Source organism: Anas acuta, chromosome 8, assembly GCF_963932015.1.
Source record: "Anas acuta chromosome 8, bAnaAcu1.1, whole genome shotgun sequence".
Classification (NCBI taxonomy): Eukaryota; Metazoa; Chordata; class Aves; order Anseriformes; family Anatidae; genus Anas; species Anas acuta.
The window spans coordinates 6361584-6382792 of record NC_088986.1 but is presented as its reverse complement, the minus strand read 5'-3'; the positions used below and the strand labels follow the sequence as shown (position 1 = coordinate 6382792).

Here is a 21209-nt window from a genome sequence, read left to right as displayed (position 1 = left end):
TAACTCTTCCCTTGGAATCCCTCTTTCTCTTTTTCAGACTTCTCATTCAGTCTCAATCTCTCTCCCATGTCTTCTAGCCTCACAACATACTTCTGAATGAAATTTAAAAAAAATCAACAGGAGACAGAAACTTGGGACAGAAAACTTCAGTCCTAATAATGAAGTTTGGCAAGATAAGAAGCCATTGTAAATAGGCACCTCTAAACAGCTTCTCTCTTGCTGCAGAACTTTACCAATAGATGATTCCCCCTACACACAAAATAAAAAAAAAAAAAAAAGTAAAAAAAAGAAAAAACAGTTGTGTGGGAAAGTTAAAGAGGAAAGAGTTCTTGCTGCTATTAATGTCTGAATTTTGTTGAATTATAAACTAGAATGAATGTTCTATATGAAGGTTGAGTGTAAGGACTGTGAGTCAAGGTACACAAAAATATGTCAAAAGGATAACTTAAAAATATTGATATAACTATATAGCAAATCAGCATATGATTTAAAAAAAAAAAAAAAAAAAAAACTCTTAAAAAGAATGAATCTAAATTGTCTAAGAAGTTGAGCCAGACACAGGAAATAAATAAGCTTTGGTTCAATTTTATGATGAAAATTGTGGGAAGATTTTTTAACATATTATTTGTTCACTGATATCTAGAAGTCACTGCTTCATACTTGTTTTCATAAATTCTATTTCTTTAATCTTCAGTTTCAATCAGGGTAAATTCAAACTGTGATGGAAAGTGACAATTCATTATGAACCTATGAATGTATCGTTTTCTATTTCTATTTCTATATCATTTTCTATTAACATAGAATCAATGCTTAAAAGATCAAACAATTTACACATTTTGCAGGTGCTATATCTGATGGCTATCCTGCTTAAATTGAAAGGTGTGAAATAATAGGTCCATAATTTCTAACTTCCTTACAACTGTGTATCTCAGTTTCAGAGTAATCTTTGTAATCATCCCCTATATGCAGAAATTACATACTTACTAAAATTCTTTAGAATTTGTACAGTTCTATTTAAGTATAAATTGCTTTACAATATATATAATATATAATATTTTGGGTAGACCTGTGCGGTGTCAAGAGTTGGACTTGATGATCCTTAAGGGTCCCTTCCAACTCAGGATATTCTATGATTCTATATAAATGAACCTCTAAAATTAAAAATAATCATATTTTACATGCAGGGCAAATAACGCAAAGTTAAGTTAAATGACAATCGTAAAAGATTGGTAAGTAAGAAGCACATCATTTCTGGCAAATCTGTAATTTAATAACCAAATTGAATTTCTGTATTCATTTCAATTGGTGCTAAGTCAGGGTTGATTTTGCAAAACAAAACCAACTAAACAACCAAAGAATATTTATATTTTTAACAAGTACGTTAAAACATCCTAAAGTAGAGGGACTGCATGTAGTACTGGAAGATATCAGTATCAGAGTTCAAACTATTACCAAGCCCTGACCAGCCTCACCTGGGGTTCCTCCAGCCTCCACCCACATTCTCTGCTCACTGGTCCAGGATTCCCATTTAAGTTCATGCATAGGCCACTTAACCCTCCATAAGCTACACTAGAGGTATGTCTGTGCTCACTCCTGTTTGCTAATAGTTTAGCATGCTGCTGGTCCTCCTGGATGAACTTTAGACCTATGCTGTTGGTAACATACCTCACATTTTGTCTCCTGAGTCAATGCTGGACTTAACTTGGTGTGTTACCTTACCTAGGCTACTGATGGCAGCTGCCACCAGCTAGGCCCTGCTCATACCTTGTGGGACAGGGCCCTGGCTGATGAGGACACTGCTCCTCCTGGAGTTCCTCTGGCTCTTGCTGTTTCCTTCTAGTTAGCTGGAAGACAGGAAACTCACTTGCCTGGAGTTCATCTCAAGGTAAAACCTGAGATTAAAATGTGAAGTGTTAGTTGGATTATTGTGGTTTTGTTAATACAATTCAAGCTTTCTTAAGCACAACTTCCTTCATCTCTAAGAACTGAACTTTTTCTTGAGAAGGTCACATGTGGCAAAGCTTCTGTTGTAATCCAGAAACCACCTCCAGCAGTGCTGGGGACTGGGTCTTTGGAGGGTGCAGCATACACACATTGCTCTCCAGAGGACTTTTTTTTATTTTTCCTTCTGTGAGCCAACCTGCACCCAGAGGAACATGATGGATGCACGTGTGCTGTCTTGAGCTTCAATCTATTCTTTCCAACAGGTAATGCTATGACTGCCTGGGACGCACTTCTTTTTGTTTGTTTGTTTTTTTAAAGTTTAAAATATTGTGAGGAAGTAACTTCATAAATGAGCTGGAGACAAGTCTCATAGAAACAAAGTATAAAGCAGGTGTTTTTACCCCTCATAAAACCAAGGGGCTCTGAGCACAGCTGCCAAGGTGTGATCCCTCTCAACTACCTCATCACTTCACCAAGACCCCTCCGGGGCTTGCAGGCGGAGGTGGACCCTCGAAGTCTCTTCTCAACTTCGGACCGGCCGCTGAGGGAGACCCAAACCCCATCGATCAGAGCACTTTCTGCGAGCAGTCCCTCACCTCAGGGCGGGCGGCTCCCGGCTCTTCCCCTCACCTCAGGGCGCGGGCGGCGCCCGGCTCCCGCCGCTTCTCCCCGCGGCGCCGCCCGGGGAGGGCGCTGAGGGGGCCAGCGGCCGCCTCCCGCCGCCTGCCCCTCTCCTCGCCCCTCACGGCCCCGCAGCCCCCCGGCCGGCCGAGCTCCGCCCGCTCACCGCCCCACCTCCAGCCCGGGTGCCGGCGGAGCTGAGGCAGCGGGCAGCCCCGCGGGCGGCCGCGGCAGGATGAGCGCCGAGTGCAGCAGCTACCTTAACGCCGACAAGGTGCTGGTGAACGGGTTCAGCTGCCCGCGGGCGGGCGGCGACGCCCGCGCCGTGTACTGCTGCGGCTTCCAGGACGTGAAGTATTGCTGCGATGACCCCCACAGCTTCTTCCCCTACGAGCACAGCTACATGTGGTGGCTCAGGTAGGGGAGCAGCGGCGCCCGCGCTGCCCGGCATGGAGGTGGGGGATCCGCCGGCGAGGCTGGGTGGCTGCTCTGGGAGGTGAGGGACCTGTGTTGGTCCGGACTTGCCTGAGGGTCTATTTCTGAGGTACTTGTAGTCTTTCAGGCTGCATTTGCTTCAAAGAGGGGCTTCTGCTTGAGCCGGGGTGGGTTTTGGAGGAGATTGCTCGTGATCCCGGCAATGAGGTGGGAGATGCTCGGTGTGGGAGCACCCCTCCGTGCTTTTGGTGTGAGGGGAACTTGGGTCCTGTGTCCAGACCTTGTAAGCTGGTCTGTGCATAAAGTTCTAGTGACTTCAACTACTTCTCTGTGTGCGTAGTATGACCTAACACTGAATAAGTTTCTATTTGGAAAATGGCAGGTAACTATACTCATGCTCTCCCGGGTCCATCTGGATCTCCTGAGGTGCTGGTAGGGGAGCACACACCAGCCTGGTGCTGTCTGTGCCTGGTTTCTCTCAGGCTGCCCAGCATCCCTGCTGGCTGTGTCAGGGGTGTTGGTGCACCCTGGCATCATGCTTTCAGTATTCCTTTATGGTCTTGTTATCCGCATATGTGTCTAAACCCTTTCTGGACTTGCTTCTGCAGTCCCAGTAGTAGCAGTCACTACCTGCTGTTTGAGGATAGATCCCTTTACTAGCTTCACAGAAGGAAAGCTTCTGGAGCTTTGTTTCCTGGTAGTTTTCTGGAGGGCCATCTAGCATTGTGGGATTTGGTGAACAACAATTGCATGTTCAGTTTATGCAAAACACTCAAAACATTATAAGCATTTGCATCAGTCCCCAGCTTTTACCTTTCCAAATTTAAACTGTCCTAGTAGTTTAGTCTTTAAAGTCCTATTCCATTTTAGATTATCCTTGGGTTACTCTGTCCCATTGATCATTTTAGTTGCCTTTTCACAGTGCTGTTCTTGAGGTGCGTAATCTGGAGCTGCATGCTAAAGATGTGGGTAAGGTGAGGTTTTACACAGTGGCAAAACGTTGCCGTCTGTCTTGGTCTCAAAATCCTTCCTTTTGATGGCTGATGCTTTGTTGATGTCTTTGGCTGTTGCTTCATGTTGATGCTGATTTTATTGAACTGTCACTGACTCTAAAACATTTTTTCTTGCGTTCAGAACTGGCAGTTCTGACTTTGTCATGTAGGCTTGGTTGTGTATATTTTTGCAGTAGGTTATGTACGTTGAAGTTCATCTGCACTGTTTCTGTCTGCTCGATTGGTTTCCTGTGAGCCTTCTAGCACTCCCTGCCCTCATAGAATATGATCACTTGAGTAGCTTAGGGTCATCAAACTCAGACTTTGTTCTTTTCCGGGTCATAGATGAAGACTGAATAAAAAGTCTCAGCACTGACTTTTTGTACTGGAAAGGGACCATCTAGCCCTGTGCTCTGCTCCTTATTCTTTTAAGTCATTTTGGATCTGGAACAGAATACTTTCCCCAATCCTGTGTCAGTTCAGGATTTTTAGTCCCACCTCCTGTGTGTGGGATATAGTTAGATTTTCAAAAAGCCTCTGGCGATGTATGCAGGGTTCCTTTATCCATCTGCCTATTGACACTTCACAGACTCCTTCCTGCAGGTTAGCGAGGCAGTATTTTCCCCCTGCAGTGATGCTGGCTGTTTTACAGAAGTTTGTGTCTGGAAGCAGTGAGCACCAGGAGTTTCCTGAGGGCAGAGTGTGGTAAGAAAGTAGCTGAAGAGGTGACCTCACCAGCGAGGGACCTGTCCCTTGTATTGAGGTGAGCAGGGCAGGCCTGGCTGGAGCAGTAGCCAGGACCAAACACATCCCTGTGACTACCAGGCAAGTCCACAGTGGTGATGCAGGCCTAAGGGCAAGCTGAGAAGTTAAGTGAGCAAGTCAGGAGTTGGTCTGGAGACAGTAACCAGTCAGTCACAGCCTGGTGATCCCCACCAGGCAAGTCCAAGCTCAAATCAGGAGGTAAATCTGCAAGTGAGGGCCTGGATCAACACGGATTGGCCTGGTGCAGGGTAAGAGCCTCAGCTTAATGGCAGCTCCCAAGGGAAGAAGGAACAGAGAAGCAGCCCCCTCAGAGCCTGGAGAGCTCTCCTGAGGGCCACCAGCTGTATAGGCTTGGTCTGGAGCATCCAGGGCACCAGGGAAGTGGGCAATGAGGGCCATGATGCTGTGTCTATATCTTGGCTTAGTGGTCTTACTCTTTTTTTATGGACCTTCTTCTTGCCCAAGTGGAAGTCAGGTTTGCTAGTCTGTAGTTATCGGTTCGCCCCTAGAGCCCTATGTTAGCTTGGATTTGCATCTCCAGCCTACCAGTCCTCTGACAGAGTGCCTTATGTGGAGTGCCTTGGCCAGCGGTCCTGCAATTTCACACCCCAATTTCTTCAGGGCTCTTGCTGTCCAGTACTGTAGACTAGTTAAACGAGAGCGTATAATTATTTAAAATCTAGTGTCATTGATACTGAACATGAGTTTCCCAAGCATCCTCATCTCTGAAGACTGACACAGAACTGTTCAGCTTTCCTGCTGTAAGAGGATGTTCCCAAGTGTCCTTCTTACATTTTTCTCATTGAATAACTATGCTATTTAACTTTATATGGTATAATTTTTTTTGGATAGTCTGTTTTGGTCATGGGAAGCCTTCTTAAGATGGCAGAACTAATGTATAATGAAGATTTGTTATGCTCTTGCACCAGGATTGGTGTAATGAAGGCTGTTAAAGCTAGATCTTCCAGAAAGTACTTCAAAGGGCAAAATCCTATGAGAGGCTCTGATGAAGTACCTCTCTGAAGGAACTTAAAGATCTTCTAGGGTCTGAGAAGTGACTTCTAAGCCTCTGAGTCAGAAATTTGGGCCAAAACTTTGAAACTTCAGGATTTGTTTATTTTTTCAGTATGGTGGCCCTAAGCTGCTGATGGGATCTGAGGAAACTGCAGTTGGTGTGGTTTTGGTTGTGCTTAAGTTCTGCCATAACTGTTTTTATCCCTCATAGAGAGGAGGCAAATAAATGTAATTTACTTCTCTAAGCAAATTAACAGAATGGTTAGAATCTGTTTACTGAAGTGCTTTCCCAGTAACAAATGAAAGGACAATTTTTAGTTCCTAACACACTGGAAGCTGTACAGTACTGCAGCACCTTAAACTGTATATATTTGTACATGACAGCTCCATTAGGCATTTAAAGAAGACATGTTTAAAATAACATTTTTCTGATTGCTCTCAATATTTTGGTGATCCATGCTTTGCTTGTCTTTGTTTCAGGCTGTTGCCTACATCAGAGTGTCAGAACCATAAGTTAAAATAATCCTTCAAGTGCTTATTACAGCTTTTGAGGGTACACTTCTAAGACTTAACCCTTAAGACTTAAAATTTTTCAGGAGTTTGCCAAACCCAGCCAAGATAAGTCTGGAGATTGTGCAACTGCTGAAAAAAAAAAAAAAAAAAAGGAAAGGAACTGGAAGATCTGGGGAAACTGTTACAAGCTTTTCTTTACTCCAGAGCTTGAAATTCCTCATCCTGCATCTTCCTTTGCTTGGCTGCACCCATTAATTTGAAAGCAATGGCTGAACGCACCACCAAGAGGTTGGTGGTATCTCAGGGATTACTTCTGTTTGACACACCAGGAACAGCTTCAGGCAGTTAATGTGCATTTGTGTTGTGTTTTTCCTGCTGTGGGAGACACATTGCCAAACCACTTGGCAGCCAGCTCTGACAGAAGTAATTCCTGAAGAAACCAGCAGCCTAGGCAACCTGAAGCAATTGTCTCTTACCGTATTTTTTTTTGCCAAATCACTACTGCACTACTGCCTGTACTAAGTTTATAGCTATATGCTTCACTTATCCTTGGCAAAACTGAACCTTCTTTTCCCTTCTCACTCCTGCAAAAACTCATCTTTGAAGTGTTCCTGAACACCTGCTGTCCTAGGAGCTGCTGGAAAATCACAAGAAAAATCTTAGAGCAACTCTTAAAAAGTTTAAAAGCTACATAATTTGTATCTGTAATATTAGTTGTTTCTTGGTTATCTTTTTTTTTTCCCCCGGTAGTTAAGATCAAGTAATGTATCTTTTGGTTTGTGGTCTAGGGGCTCTTTCTACCTTTCTTGGAAAGCTGACCTCGGGGAGGAAAAGCAAAGGATGTCTTTTCCTGTCTCAAGTCAGGAGCCCATGGAACAGGGAAGGGAACATGAGCAAAAAAGTAGCGGTGTGCAGAATTTGCCAGAAGGTTTTGGAGCTTCTGAAACACAAAACAGATGCTACAAATCACTAGTGAGCAGAGCACTGAGAAACTTACCCTTCAGAGCTATGTACATGCACTTAGGACATCTTTACCTCCAAACTGATTGGAAGGGGGAAGCGCTGAGCAGGTAGCACTTGGACTGAACTGTGATGCTGGTGTGTTTGGTCAATACATTTCGTTTTAAAATCTTAGGGCTCTTTATTGTTATTGCTCAAAGTTTATTTTGCAAATGATATGGCTTCTTTCAGTATCAAATAGAATTACAGTGTCCATTCCAAAGCCTTATCTTTTGTTAGCTTCATATAATATTTGATTAAAACTGAGGCATGCCAAGTATAGCTCTCAGTCAGGATACTTTATTAACACCTGTAGAACCACAGTGACCTAATGCTCTAGCCAGACTTTGCTCAGCTGCACAGATCTTTGTGAGTGTTTTGGCTTTCCAAAATAGCAAGACTTTTACTCCTGTCTGTCCATTCTTCCAATCTTCTGTTAATATTTATCAGTTGCTTCCCAAGTACTACGTACGGTACATCACCGCAGCAGTGGTATTGGGAACATTTGTTTCACTCAGATCCAGATGACTCATGAGCTTCCTTTTAATCTTTCGGTGGATGTGCTGCATCTGTTTACCCAATATTTAAATTGTTCCTAGCTGTTGTTGGTGTGGACGGAGTAGTTCTAAGGACTAAAAATAACTGCAGGTGGCTGCTGAGCCTCTGCTGCAAGAAATGTTGACCCACAAAGGAGCTCTCCAGACAGCACAGAGGAAGAAGCCCTGGGGAGCCTGCAGATGGTGAAACCTCTCTGCTCAATAAAGCCTCTGGCAGTGCAGCTGTGGCAGTGCCACACATGATGCTCGGTGTAACAGCACCAGGAACATCAGCGATGCTTGTGGTGCATGGCTGTGTTCTTGTTGTATGTAGGGGAAAAAAAACTTGGGAGAGCTTTGTTTGGTTTGTGGATCTTCTGTCAAACTTAGAGTTGCTCATGTTGTGTAAATGGCACCAGGATTACTGCTAGGCCTTCACAGCTGCTTTTTTATGCTAGATCTGAGGGTGGGTGGGGAATTGTTAATGTTAGTGAGGCCACAGCTGTGGACAAAAGCAACTTTTAAGTTTTCTTGTTTAATGGCTGTGTTGCCAGAAGCCTGATCTTGAAGACTCATCCTGAGACCTGTGGGCTGTTATGGGGACTGCTGTGTAGACTTTAAACACCTACTGTTTGAAGTGAACATGGCAAAATGTTTTTAACAAGAGCTTTACATTACTACTAGGTGGAGTAATTGCTGGAGAAGGCAGGGAACCTGCTGCAGGGTTGTCTTTATTTTCAGGGAAGGGTGATCATTAAAATGATGGCTATTTAGGCGTTTTGTTTGATAACTATCTTAACTATAAAAAGAAATGTACCTCTGTCTTAGAATGCTTCAGTGTTCAGAAATGTAGAAGGCATTTTAAATTCCCCTGAATTAATAAATTAAAAAACAATCTCACTCCCAAACCTTAACCTCAAATCAACCTTTTAGAAATTAATAGTACACTCTAAGAGGTCTGATTGCTTCAGCACATTGAGAACAATCTGGTATTGACATAATATGTTTCACAACTAAGTACAACCCAATTCTTAATTGCTGATTGCTTTAGGAAGTGATATCTAGGATGTCTGTATTTGATTTTGTGGTGCCAATTTCCATGTTTTGGGTAAGATCTCTTCACGTTGCTGCTGCATAACAAACATTTTTTTAGTGATGTGTAACCTATCATAAATCTCTGACTTGTGATAGGAAATACTGGAGAGATTCCCCCCAGAACTGTTTTTTTTCTTATCTTTGCTGTTGCTGCGTCTTGCACAGTAATAATGCCAAGGCATTGTGCTGCACAATGCTCAGCTGTACTGCTTAACATTGTCATCTGCCTCTGCGTAGAGGAGAGCTACAACTGAAGTAATGGATGCCTGAATAGAGGAAAAAAAAAAGTAATATGTACCTGATTTAGTTAGCTTTAGAACAGCTGACTCTGCTTAACATTTGGATAGGAGATAAGCAACTTCTTTTGTCCTGCACTGCAGACTGTTATTTGAAAGAAATCTTAAAATAGGGCTAATTCTAACAGAAGAAAAAAGCACAAATACCTATTTCTGAAGAGCCTCGGGGTATGTGTTACTTCCTCTCATGGAATCAATCAGCTTTGGAGATCATTCTTGGTTTGGCTGCTCGCCTCAGCCCAGTGTAGTGCATTGCTTCTGTTTTGTCCTTGGAGTTGATTAAGGAGGTATTGGGGAGGTATTGGGGAGGCAAGGACAATCCCCACACATGGACTGTATATCTCAAAACAAGACACTGAAACTCATGATAAGGAAGCGGCAGACGGACAGAGAAACAAACGTAAGGACTATAAATCTCAAAACTGGACATTGGAATTCATTATAAAGATACAACAAACGGAAGAATTGGCAACAACCAGCTCTCGCAATTAAGAAACATGCCAATTCAGCAGATTCCTGACCAAAGGTGAAAAGTACACTGTGAGGAAGACTCGGGGTCTTCCTCCCAGAGACCCCTGCCCACGTCCCAAAGACCCCTGCCCACAATTCTTGGGAGGCTCTGCGCAGGCGCAAGGTGCCAAAAGGCTAATTAGCATGAGAAGCGAGGGAAGGCGGGGATAGGTAATGCATATGTATAGGCGCTTGTAGAATATTGATAGATTGATTGTATAAATTCAAGACTGCTTTCCGCTTTGGGTATGCACGATAGGTGGAGAGATCCCCCGTGCATCCAGCGCTGCAATAAAGAATATACCACTTAAAGGAATTTCAGCTTCGATCTTTGAATCAGAGTCAAGATGTTTCAAATGAAAAAATGAGGCCAGAATCCATGTGAGATCCCTGATTGTAAGAACATCATCAAATGCCATATTAATCAGAACGTTGCTAGCCTCTATGCTCTGTTTGAGCCAAAAAATATACTTAATGTGTTCATATGAAACTAACCTGTGTAGCTGAATACCATGAGCAATCTTCGTAAAGGCAAAATAATTCTTTCCAGAATCAATTGTTTCACTGATACCAATTTACTTGTGTGTAGAGCTAAATGTTGTACAGACTTTGTTAAAGGATTTGGCTTAACAAATGAGAACTTTGTGTAAAAGTCATACTAATACCTGCTGGACTTAAGAGTTTCTCTTATGGACGTATCTGTGTCATGGGAGCTCATAGAAAAGCTTTGCAGTAACTTGAATGTGATGTTCCTGAAAACATCCTGAGACACAATTCTTGCCATCTCCCTGCAAGGCCTCAGTAGAAGTGACTTCTGATAGTGGCACAGTGTTAGGGAATTTTATCACTAGAATTCATATCATAGAACTTAAGACATTCATCTCTATCCTGTTTCTATGTTAAAATCGTAAATACACTGGAATAGTAATATAAGGATTCTCAAGTCTCAAACCATGATCAAAACACCACTGTTTAATTTCCAAAGAAGTCTCTTGTATTAACAAAGAGCCACAACCATGATCACAGTACTCTGCCTAGATCTACAGAGCTGCTAGTAGAACTGAATAATGTGGCTTTCACATTTATCCCATTTTTTATGGACATGTCAGCTTTGGAGGAAAACCTGTTACAAACAAGTACTTTGCTTAAAGTCCTATGATAAGTTTTTCTTGCAATAAATGTGGTATTTCAGGTTGAAAATGCAGCTTTAATAGTCATGTTTGAGAAAAAGGAGCTTGCATCAACTGCCTGGAGCTCTGGAATTCCACTTTTTGTTTCCTTGTGATATTTAGCAACTCTCAAAATTAGTCAAATTTCTGTTAAGGAATTGCAAAAATTGGGGGAAGTCAAAGCAAAAAACAAACAAACAAAAAACACCACAAACTAAAGACCATTTTTTTCAGTAGCTTGCATTAATTTTTTTGTCAGAATACTTTGATTTTTTTTGTCTATTTGGGAAGACCACTGTTAATTTTCCCAGTTTTTGCACAGATAGTAATATTGTGTGAAGTCTGTGTGTCCTTCAGACTGTACTTTTAATTGGGAAGCACAGTGCCTGTATTCCTGGATTTGGTTTATCTGGGAATATGCACTGTTTTGGAGTAGTTTGATTCACTGGCACCAGTTACTGCATTAAGTTCTTTCTGATTTTCATAGACATAGTTGAAATCAAGCTGAGGGCTACTGTGCATAGGTTACATGAAGTATCATAAAGGTTCAACTGCTGTGTAATGTCGTCAGCCCTTCTGAGGGCAACAAAATAATGCAGTTTATGCAAACTAAGTATCGAGCTCTAAATTTCTATGTACAGTCATTCCCTTACCTGTGTACATGTAAACTCTGGGCATAATCCTGACCACTACTTCAATGGCTATCCCAGCATGTTTGTACACCTAATTTCTTTATTTTCTCTCTTAGTGTTGGAGCGCTCGTGGGCCTGTCCATAGCAGCAGTGGTCCTGTTTGCTTTTATCATCACTGTGTGTGTTCTCTGTTACTTGTTTATCAGCACAAAGCCTCGCAGCAAGCTGGATACTGGCTTACACTTACAGATGGCAGGTAAGGCTGGATATTGACAGAATAAAGCTCTTCCTCTGGAGGAGATAACACTGTCAAAAACACTTGTGGAGAATCTAACCGTATATTTTCTTCCTGATGGTGGCCCTACGTTGTAGATTACCTTCTAAATGAAATCTGTAATGAACTCAAATGAAAATATTTAGCACAAGCTCAATATATTTAATTAGTAGGAAGAGTAAAATTCTGCAATCCTTATTAAGGATGCAACAAATAAATCCCATCGTCAGCAAGAGGCCAAATGAGTTGTTCTGGATTTCCTGTCCAAGTGCACAAACATATGGTAATGATTTCATTCTAGGGACAAGAATCTCAAAAGTTCTAAGTGTGATTCCTCCCTGACAAGGAATTATTCTTTTTCATGCCTTAACTTTGTGCATGGACTGTGGATGAGCAGACACCTACAGGAACAATGCGTGTCACCTACTGGCATAGGAGAAACTGTAGCTACCTCAGCCCAGTATTTGTGGCTTAGATTGTAATGGTAACTAAAAGCTTTGGGTTTCACAATTCTTTCCAAAGATGACATTCTTGATGGTTGGTTGTATTAACAATTATTTTTTAATTAATTAAAAGAATTAGAACATTTATGCAGGTTGGCCAGTACAATACATTATCCACTGACAATAAAGGTCACCTTGTTGGGTATTAGTTAGAAATTAGTGTTCTCAGTTGAATACAAATCTGAGAGAACCAAGGAAGCATTGGCATAAGCTGACATTGCCTTAGTACCATATATACATTTTATCAGATCAGTGGCAGAAAGAAGTTTCTGCTCTAAGAGTACAGGTGTTCGATTGCAGAGCTGGAGTGGAAGCAGGCACGGCTAGGCTTACATAAGATTTATTTTCACATGTATGTGAGAAACCTACATATGTGAAATCGAGTTGCAAGTTCTGATGGCAGGATGTGGTGTGATAAGTTTCAGCTTTTTTTGAGAGCTTTCTAAATGTGTAAATTTGGCTTTGGTTCAATCAGTAACGTTTTTGGAAATAAAGTGAATGTTTGTTCTCTTGTTGGATTTTATTTACTTAGGCCTTATAAGTAGAACAAGTTGAAAAAGGGAAATAATTCGTGGAAAGAAATCTCTTGCTTTTTCCCCATCACCTCAAATTCAACAATTTTTTTTACTAGCTTTTAAAGTGCTTCCATACTTGAATGCCAATAGATGACCAATGAGTTATTGTAATTATAGCCTATCAGACAGTAATAAGCATCCAGATGAGTGTCTAACTCAGTTTACTTCATACCAAACTTCCTACATCTTGTTTTTTTCTCTAGAGAATGCAGTTTATAGGGCTCTCAGGAAATGGAAAGCCTCCTTTGGAACTACCTAAGCTGAGCAAGCTGTAAAAGCAAAAGTCACACATTCAGCAAACTGCTACTAATCTGCAAATTGAAAACTTGACACCTGTCCTGGAGAGAGACAGTGGAAATAGGATCTGCTACCGAGAGAAGCCTAAATAAACGCTTGAGTAGGATGAACAAAATACCCAGTGAACTCTTATAAACTGGCATTATGCTTTTGAATGTTTTGCTGTTTAACTTTTTCCATCAGGTTTTTCTGCTGTGTTATTAGCTCTTTATTCTATTGCCAGGACAGCAGTGTTTCTCATGCTTTGTATCTTTGTGCCAGACTGCAGGGTTCACATAGGTATTCTCTTTCTCAGTTCCAGGTATTAGGATTCACGATGTTGAGAGATCTCTGTGTTTTCTTAACCATCTCCCATGTTGTTTTGAGCTTTATTCAGACAGCATTGCTTCGTGTTTAAGCACTGGTTTGACTTTTTGCTTGTCCTGTTTTCATTTTTATTATTCTGCTGCTTTGACTGCTCTGAATGGCAATTATTTCACACTGAAGTTCTGATAGCTTTAGCTGTTGATGAGGTAGACTGCCAGAAATTGAAAGCCCATTGCCTTGCCAAGGTTGAGAGATCTTTGAAAAAGCTGAAGGATTTCATTGACAAGCCTGAGTGCTTATCTTCATCATACCTGGGTTTCTTCTGCGTGGAAGTTATGCAAGATCAGAGCCTCTTATGAGTTGGCTGGTTAGCTGCTTTCAGGCCTAAGGAATAATAAAAGCAACCTCTCTTCTGCTCTTTCTATAGGCAGTAAAAATGAAAACAATTTTTAGGAGCTTCAGAAGCTTTTAGGCCTTAGGATGATGGGTTTTACCTGTGAATTCAGTTTAGCACTGCGCTTCCTGAACTATAGTCTTGCCTTCGGATGAAGCCTGTCACACATCAGATGGTCAGTGATCAGTGTCAGTACCCCTGTAGCATTCAGTGCATGCTCATTTATGAAAGCAGTACTTATAAGCATTTTCAGTCAAAATATATCATCTCAGACGGAGTTCTCTATTTCATTAAACGTACAATTGATTATTGTATGCCTTTCTTCCTTCATGTAGTAGTCAAAAAGTTGGTTATTGCGTGGCTCATCAAAGACTTCCTAAAAATAGGAAGTAGAACTGTTGAATTTTTACATAAGTAATTTAAAGTTTGGTAGTAAATATAAAAAGATGGATGTGCAACTTCTATTAAATTTTCAGATTCTGCAAAAGGCTTATCAGCTGGAATTTGCCTGTTTAGCTTTGAGCAATGGTGTTCAATGTATTTTTCTAGCACAATGGGTGCTTCTATGTATTACTACTTGTAACTATTTGAATAATAATCCTATTTGATTTACTAAATGCTTTTGTTTTTCAGACAGTGAGGCTAGAGGGAGTTCTATATGTTAAAAAATACAAGTACTGGATGGATTCTACCAGTGCTGTATGGAAGCAGGTATGGTAACAACACTTTTCCACCATTCTCTATTGTATTTTTATATTCTTTGCTCTGTTCAGTATGTAGTGATGCAGATAGGAAAAGTGTTCTTCAAAGCGTTATGATTCTTTATATGGGTTTTTAGTTTTGCAAAAAGCACTAACAGAAAAGGCTGGGGGACCTTGAGTCATGCTTGTGGACCTTATAACAGTCTCTACATGACATACACCCATACCCCTTTGTGAAGATATGCAAGAGATGACTACATTGTCGTGAACGCAGAAATCTTGAATTACTTGTACACGAGTACTTCATGGTAGTGGGCTAGAGAACATTACATTTCCCCAATGGTGTCTTTGTCCTTTCCCTGGTGCAGTCTGAGCTGCACTAGACCTTACTGAGGATGCAGCCATTGTAAGTTATTCAAAAGAAATTCTTCTATAATGAACTGGTAGAAAGGCTCCTGTATGGCAAAGGGTGAGAGCAGTGAAGTATCTGGCTGGTAGTTTAGTCATATGTTTTGGTGATGCTGCCTGTGAGTGCTGAGTCAAGTCTGATAGAGAAATGAACAGGGTTATCATGCAAAAAATTAGTCTTCATATGCTAACTTGATTTTTATGCTGAAATCATGTTTAAAGGTCAAACTGCCTATGGCACAGACCATGCAAAATAGCGTTTAAAATGTACTCCAATACAGAAGAATTGTACTTCAGACTTGAGAGGAATTAATGAATAATGCAGAAGACTTCAGCTGGCATGAAACGTTATTTCCCTTTCTGCAGGGGGGTGAAAGCTTATGGCTAAACATCACAGAATGTGAGGATCCATGCCATAGATCAGTATTGTCTGTCACAGAAATAAATTGGTCCTGTTTGCTCAGCAGTTGTTCTTGGATCAGTAGGAAAGTAAATGTGTCAGTTTCCTGCTTTGTGTATTTTCTCCTATGTCCTTCAAAAAAAGAGCCACCCCGTGCATCAGAAGTGCAAAGACATCCTTCTCAGCACTCTTATCAGCAGAACAAGTTGGTTTGGATTGCTTGTCCTGCTATTTTTGCTACCTTGCTTTTTAATGGTAACAAAACTCATTTTGAAACTTCTAATCCCCTCTACACATTCCTTCTGCTGTGGCAAAGGAAATGTGTTGTGGGAGAAAAATGCCATAGGAAGACTTAAAACGCTCCTGCAGCCCTCCGTAGTAGGAAAACTCAAAAATATCTGAGGCAGGCATTAAGTACTTAGATGAGACCACAGTTCAGGTCTGTGAATGGAGCATTGTTTTCTGTAAGGCCAGGAGCCTCTCGTTTCATTGTGCCTCAGTTTGCCTGCTTTCTTCCATGCTACAGAGACTGATGTTTATGGAAGTGCTGTAAAATGTAGCCTGCTAAACACTATTGCTTACAGAAACAGAGAAACAGGCAAGAATTGAAAGGCCAGCTGCAAACGACTTCATTGTATGGTTTGAGTGCATGCATTATATCAAGACCAAAAAAACCTTAGCAGCTTTTTTGTGCACGAATTATCCAATTCTTCTTTGTTGGCAAAATGAGGCTGGCTTTATCATGAGACCTCTTTGTGCTAAAACAAGGAAAAACATGCACTCAGCTTTTTGTTTTGCTTCCAGATCTAGAATACATCAGCTGGGAACTTTCTGTGAAAATGAAAAGGGAGGCAAGGATATCTTCTGAGCTTTAACTGATAATCAGGTGAACTTCTGGTGGAAAAATCCAGGTCTCTATTTGCTTTTGTCTTCTGCTTTTGATGTCCACTTGTTGCAGATTCCATGCCCTCGCTTATTATGAGGAGCCACTTCACTGTGCAGTCTGCATCCACCAGTAGCTGCAAACCTTCAACTGCTGTGAGAAAGCACCACATGGCACTTAAATTTAACATCCATTCTTCTGTCCAAGTCAAGATTTTAAATTGGTGACAGGACCCTATACCATGGCTATGTATGTAGCTCGCCACACAGATCAAGCTTGTCTGCATGTTCTTTCTCATCAAAGGGACAAACAAGCCTTTGCTTTAATAAGGGAAAGGGGAGGAGCTGGAGGTGTTAATTCAAGCCTGTAGTGTTAACAGATCAAATTATTAAGTTACACATGAGAAACATCTGACATGAAGACAAATCATGATAAGCCAGTTTACCTCTTTGTCAAGGTAATTTTGTCTGTCAGTTAAGTGGGAACAAGTAGCTCTGACTACAAGTACATATGGAAAATTTAGCCCAAAGTTTTCAGTGGCTCATTTGCAAACATTTTTGGAGGGAAGGGTGTCTCAATACTATTCCAGTTGAATATTAACAGCTTGGCTCCAGGAATAAAAATAATTTTTTTTTTTGTATAAAATTTATGGATGATGCCACCCTGGGAGAGGCTGCAAGACTCTGTGGGGATAAAACTACCTTTCAGAATTATCCTGGTGCCCTGAAGAAAAGCTCTGAAATCAAAAAGGTGAAATGCAATAAAGATGAAAGCCAAGTACTGTACTTATTTCAGGATTTGATTTTTCTTTTTTACCTGAGGGAGAATAACTGGTTAAGTAATGTGGGAGAAAAATTATCTTGAATTTATAGTTTGTAATAAACAGTATTGATGTTCTGTGCCCATCTTTTGTCCGTCATACCAAGGAAGGAAGCTGTATTCAGGATGTAAGGTGGTATTTATTCCAGTTAATGCTGGCAGTACCTGTGATACAGCAGTGCTCTTCAGGTGTTAATAAACCACAGAAGAGACAAAATGAGAAAATGATAAAGGTTTTAGAAAGGCAGATCAAGCTTAAGCTGGCTTAGAAAAGATGACTGTTCTGATAAGTAAAGCAGAGGACTGATTTTTTTGTCTGTGGCAGGCAAGGTAAGTAATGAGCTGGATTCTACATTGAAGCAGATCCAGATTTAGTAACAGAAAATCTTCCAAACTATAAAGGTACCAGAAATACTAGACCAGGCAATGAAGCAGCAGACGGGACTTTCTTCAAAAGGGATCTTGACGAGCAGGTTAGACTCACACTTGTCAAAGGTGAAATGGGTGAAGCATCTTCACAGCCTTGATGTGTGGGAGGCTGTCTTAGCCCCAGGCATCTCTTAGGTGACACCAGTAGACCTTGGTTCTTGCTAGACCTGCATCCAGGTCTGGGAAGGAAATGTCTGTCCACCTGCTCTGAGCAGAAACAGACTTGTGTGCTGCCAGAGTACCTGTGAGTCTTCTTGCTAGTCTGGAGAAAGTGATGGCTATAATAGGAATATCTGAGGTCCCTTCTGATCTGATATTTAATTGGAAATGCTGTATTTAGAGATGGCAATGCCAGGGGGAGGGTTCAAATCTAAGCCTACATCTGTCATGTGCATTTTGATGCAAGTCAGAATGTGTAATCAGCCCTGGAGCCTGAAGCAAAAGAAAATCTAGGATCTACAAAAAAGTATCACTCAGATAAGCAGCACTCTTCCCAGCAAACCAGTATCGAACTGATGTTCTTGCCAGTTAGGATGCTCTTTGCTGCTAGTAGCCATCTGCCTTGAAAACGAGGATTTCACACTTCAGAACTTCTGTCAGTAGCTGAATTAGCTGAGATTTCTGGCCAGACTTTAGTGCATACCTATTATTTTTGCCTACCCAGACAAACATCCGCTTCTAAACCCAGCTGTGCCAACAGCTGTTGTGCTTCACTTCAGAAGCAATCCCTTTTTAATGAGCAGTAGAATCATTTCTTTGTGCAGAAATTCTGTATACGTAGTTCTGAATATTTTTTGTTATCCTTCAGGTTTAAAGATAGATATTATGTCTACCTTAAAAAAATGAGTTTAATGTAAATAGTAGATAATTTTCCAAGAGGTACTGCATAGAAATGTTAGATGAGACTGCCTTGTCTGTTAGGCCTCTTTTTTCTTGCTCTAGCACCATTGTGTTTTAACTTTTTAATCACATCCAGGATGAAATCACCAATTACAAAGTAGAGGAGCAACAGCAGATCTACCTATCCAGTTATGTTCCTAGAGGAGGCACTTAGTGTTCATAGCTGCAGTGATGCCCTTTAGAGGTATAATATTTCACATGATAAAGGTTAGGAACATGGTGAGATGCTTGGAATAAGTAATCCCAGTGAAATGCATTGTGCTGTTTGGTTTGTTCTGGATTTGTTTGTAGGATCTCCTTAGCTGTGCTGTGTAGCAGAGGAAAATCTTCCCCTGTGCAATCTGATTCTCAACTGTGCTTGTTATTTTGCAGGTACAGAACTGCATTTTTCATGAGGTCCCCACCGAAGTAAGCTGTTGGCAGAACCAACTGGATTCGAAAGATTTTCTAAGCCTCAAGGGTGGACCAAGACCCACAAAACCTAACCAACTCTTTCAGAGTTGTTTCCTGGTTCCTACAACCACAACTGATAACCAGAGGCCAACCTGAAGCTGTGCTTGGATATGTATTTTTATATGGCTACTGTACTGGGAAGTGTATATTTTGATTTGCACATACCAGCTATGGCTGCTGTGTGCAATTATGTGAATTATGTTGTCTTATCCTGTGCAATTCCAATGTGATAACAGTTATTAGGCAGAGCATAATTTGGTACACCATGTTGACCAAGCTTTGTTTTAAGCTGTTCCTGTGTGCCATTTTAATGTGGTGTCCTCACATCATTAATATGATCTACTTAACCAAATGTGATGGCTTGGTACACAAAAATGTGAGTGCAGTACCTCAATAAAATCAGGCTTTTGCTTGTGTTGCATTTTTCTTAATTTATCATTTTTCCCCAACTTTATTTCCTCAAAGTTATCATGGATCTTAGAATTATTTTGATGGGAAAATTTCCCTACCAAATGAAGTTAGTCAAAAAGTGCCAGTCAAAGAGCAGAAGGAAAAATGATTTTTGCCAGTTTATTTTAATTTTGCCATCTGGTTTCCTTTGAGGATTCAGCCTTGAGATTCACATAGACATGAGAAATGTATTCTTCATTTTAAACCACCAGTAAATGATTTTTAGAATAAAGAGGATTCAAGTTTTTTAAACTTCATACAAACTCAAACTAGTTAGTGAACTAGCAGTCTTGTAGTTCTTAAATTGTGAAGTGATAAGATATTTTGTGTTGCAGATCAAAATATTTATCTTTTTGTCTCCAGGGCAATTTCTGAATCTTTGATTTCTCATAAGATCATCCCTTGGATACTGAGCTTCTTATTCATTTTAAGTGTTTTAAGATACCAAAGTAACAAATTGTAAAACCAGAAGGCAAAAAACAAACAAAAAAAAGCTAGTGTTTTGCTTACTTCTAATGCCTGTTTTTTTTTTTTTTTTTTTTTTTTTTTTTCTGTTTTTCTCTTAGGAAAATCAATCTATTAGCTAGCTAGCTTGTAATTAAGGGTCTCTAAATACCACTAAGAAGTACCTCCCACACTGGTTTCATTAGGTGATTCAGTGTGTTGTCCATAATTGCTTTCAAACGTGCAATCACAACAAAGGTGTCTCCCTGTGCTTTACAGACATAAGGCTTAATGTACTTGTTAGGCATAGCCCTGTTTTTTGCCCTGGGAGCATTTCAAGGAGCATTTTAAGCTTGTTGTTTAAATGACTGCAGTAAAGCAAACTCGAGGCTATTCTGTTACCATTACGTATACCAATGTTAATAAAAAGAACTTGCAAGAGTTGCTGTGAGCAGTTTTTTTCCCCTAAACATGGAAGAATTTTGTTAATCATAAGGCCGAAATAAAAATGGGAGAATGACTTAATATGCAATAGGCCTCAGTGACTGTTGTGTATAGAAAGTCTGCATTATCTTCCTGTGTACCTACCCAGTATCAGCAGAGCAGCACAAGCAGCAACCTCTGATAGATCTCCTTGGGACTGGGCAGGCTTGATGCTACTGGTAATTCTGGGACTGGCTGCATCTTTCTTTGAAGTCACACTGGTAGAAATAGCTCACTCTAAAATGGTCTACCCTTGTCATCCCTGTCATTCTCTAGATATTTCAGTATTACTAACTTGCTCTTCACTTCTAATACTGGTCTAGGTAGAAAATACATAATGGTTCTACAGTATCAGTCAAGTTTGTAACAACTTTCATAATTCATCACCTTAGTTAGGTTCTTTGGCCTTTGCAACTTCTAAATTATGGGACTAAAAACAAAAGGTCACAGGTTTATTGAATGAAAGTAATGTCAGTTTTAATTGTTTTCCTAACATGGCAAATGCTCAAGATTCCTGAGATGATTCAATCCTTCGAGGTTATGGAGCACATGAGGCAGGAAAAGCGTAAAGATTCAGCTTCTTCCTAGGATAGAAATGAGAAGCTTTTAAGTTTCCATCTATAAGCCTGAAGCTCAAAGAAATCTTATCTCTCTCAATTGCAGGTAAGGAATTTAATATTTTGTCAAATAAATTCAGAAGTGATTATAGCTCTAAGGTTAGAGGAATGGAGACATAGTAGGTGTACGTGGAAGATGTGCTAGGTTTTTTTTAAAGTTTAAAATATTAGGGAAAAACATAAGTAGAAAATATAAGTAAACTTCAAATGTTAACAGGCATTAAATAGGTGGTTAAAGAGCTGTTAATATTGTATTGCGTTGAAAACAGAGGATGAGAACGCTATGCAACAGATGAGCAATATGTTGTCAGTTCTCATATTTCATATGATAATCTGGATTCCACAGATAACA

General features: G+C 40.6%; 1 protein-coding gene across 2 annotated transcripts; it reads left to right on the top strand.

Annotated features, from left to right (window-relative positions):
- Nucleotides 1–991: 991 nt before the first annotated feature.
- Nucleotides 992–19294, top strand: SHISAL2A (shisa like 2A). Of its 2 annotated transcripts, XM_068691333.1 has the most exons (4): nucleotides 2296–2982; nucleotides 11638–11777; nucleotides 14508–14581; nucleotides 18783–19294. In XM_068691333.1, exons 1-4 carry the CDS (start codon nucleotides 2801–2803, stop codon nucleotides 18957–18959), a joined length of 573 nt encoding a protein of 190 aa, XP_068547434.1. In that variant the 5' UTR covers nucleotides 2296–2800; the 3' UTR covers nucleotides 18960–19294. The 2 variants fall into 2 exon arrangements, 1 of the variants encoding a protein (XP_068547434.1); XR_011099152.1 differs by lacking the exons at nucleotides 2296–2982; nucleotides 14508–14581; nucleotides 18783–19294 and adding an exon at nucleotides 992–1885 and having other exon boundaries at nucleotides 11638–11775.
- The last annotated feature ends 1915 nt before the right edge of the window (nucleotides 19295–21209 follow it).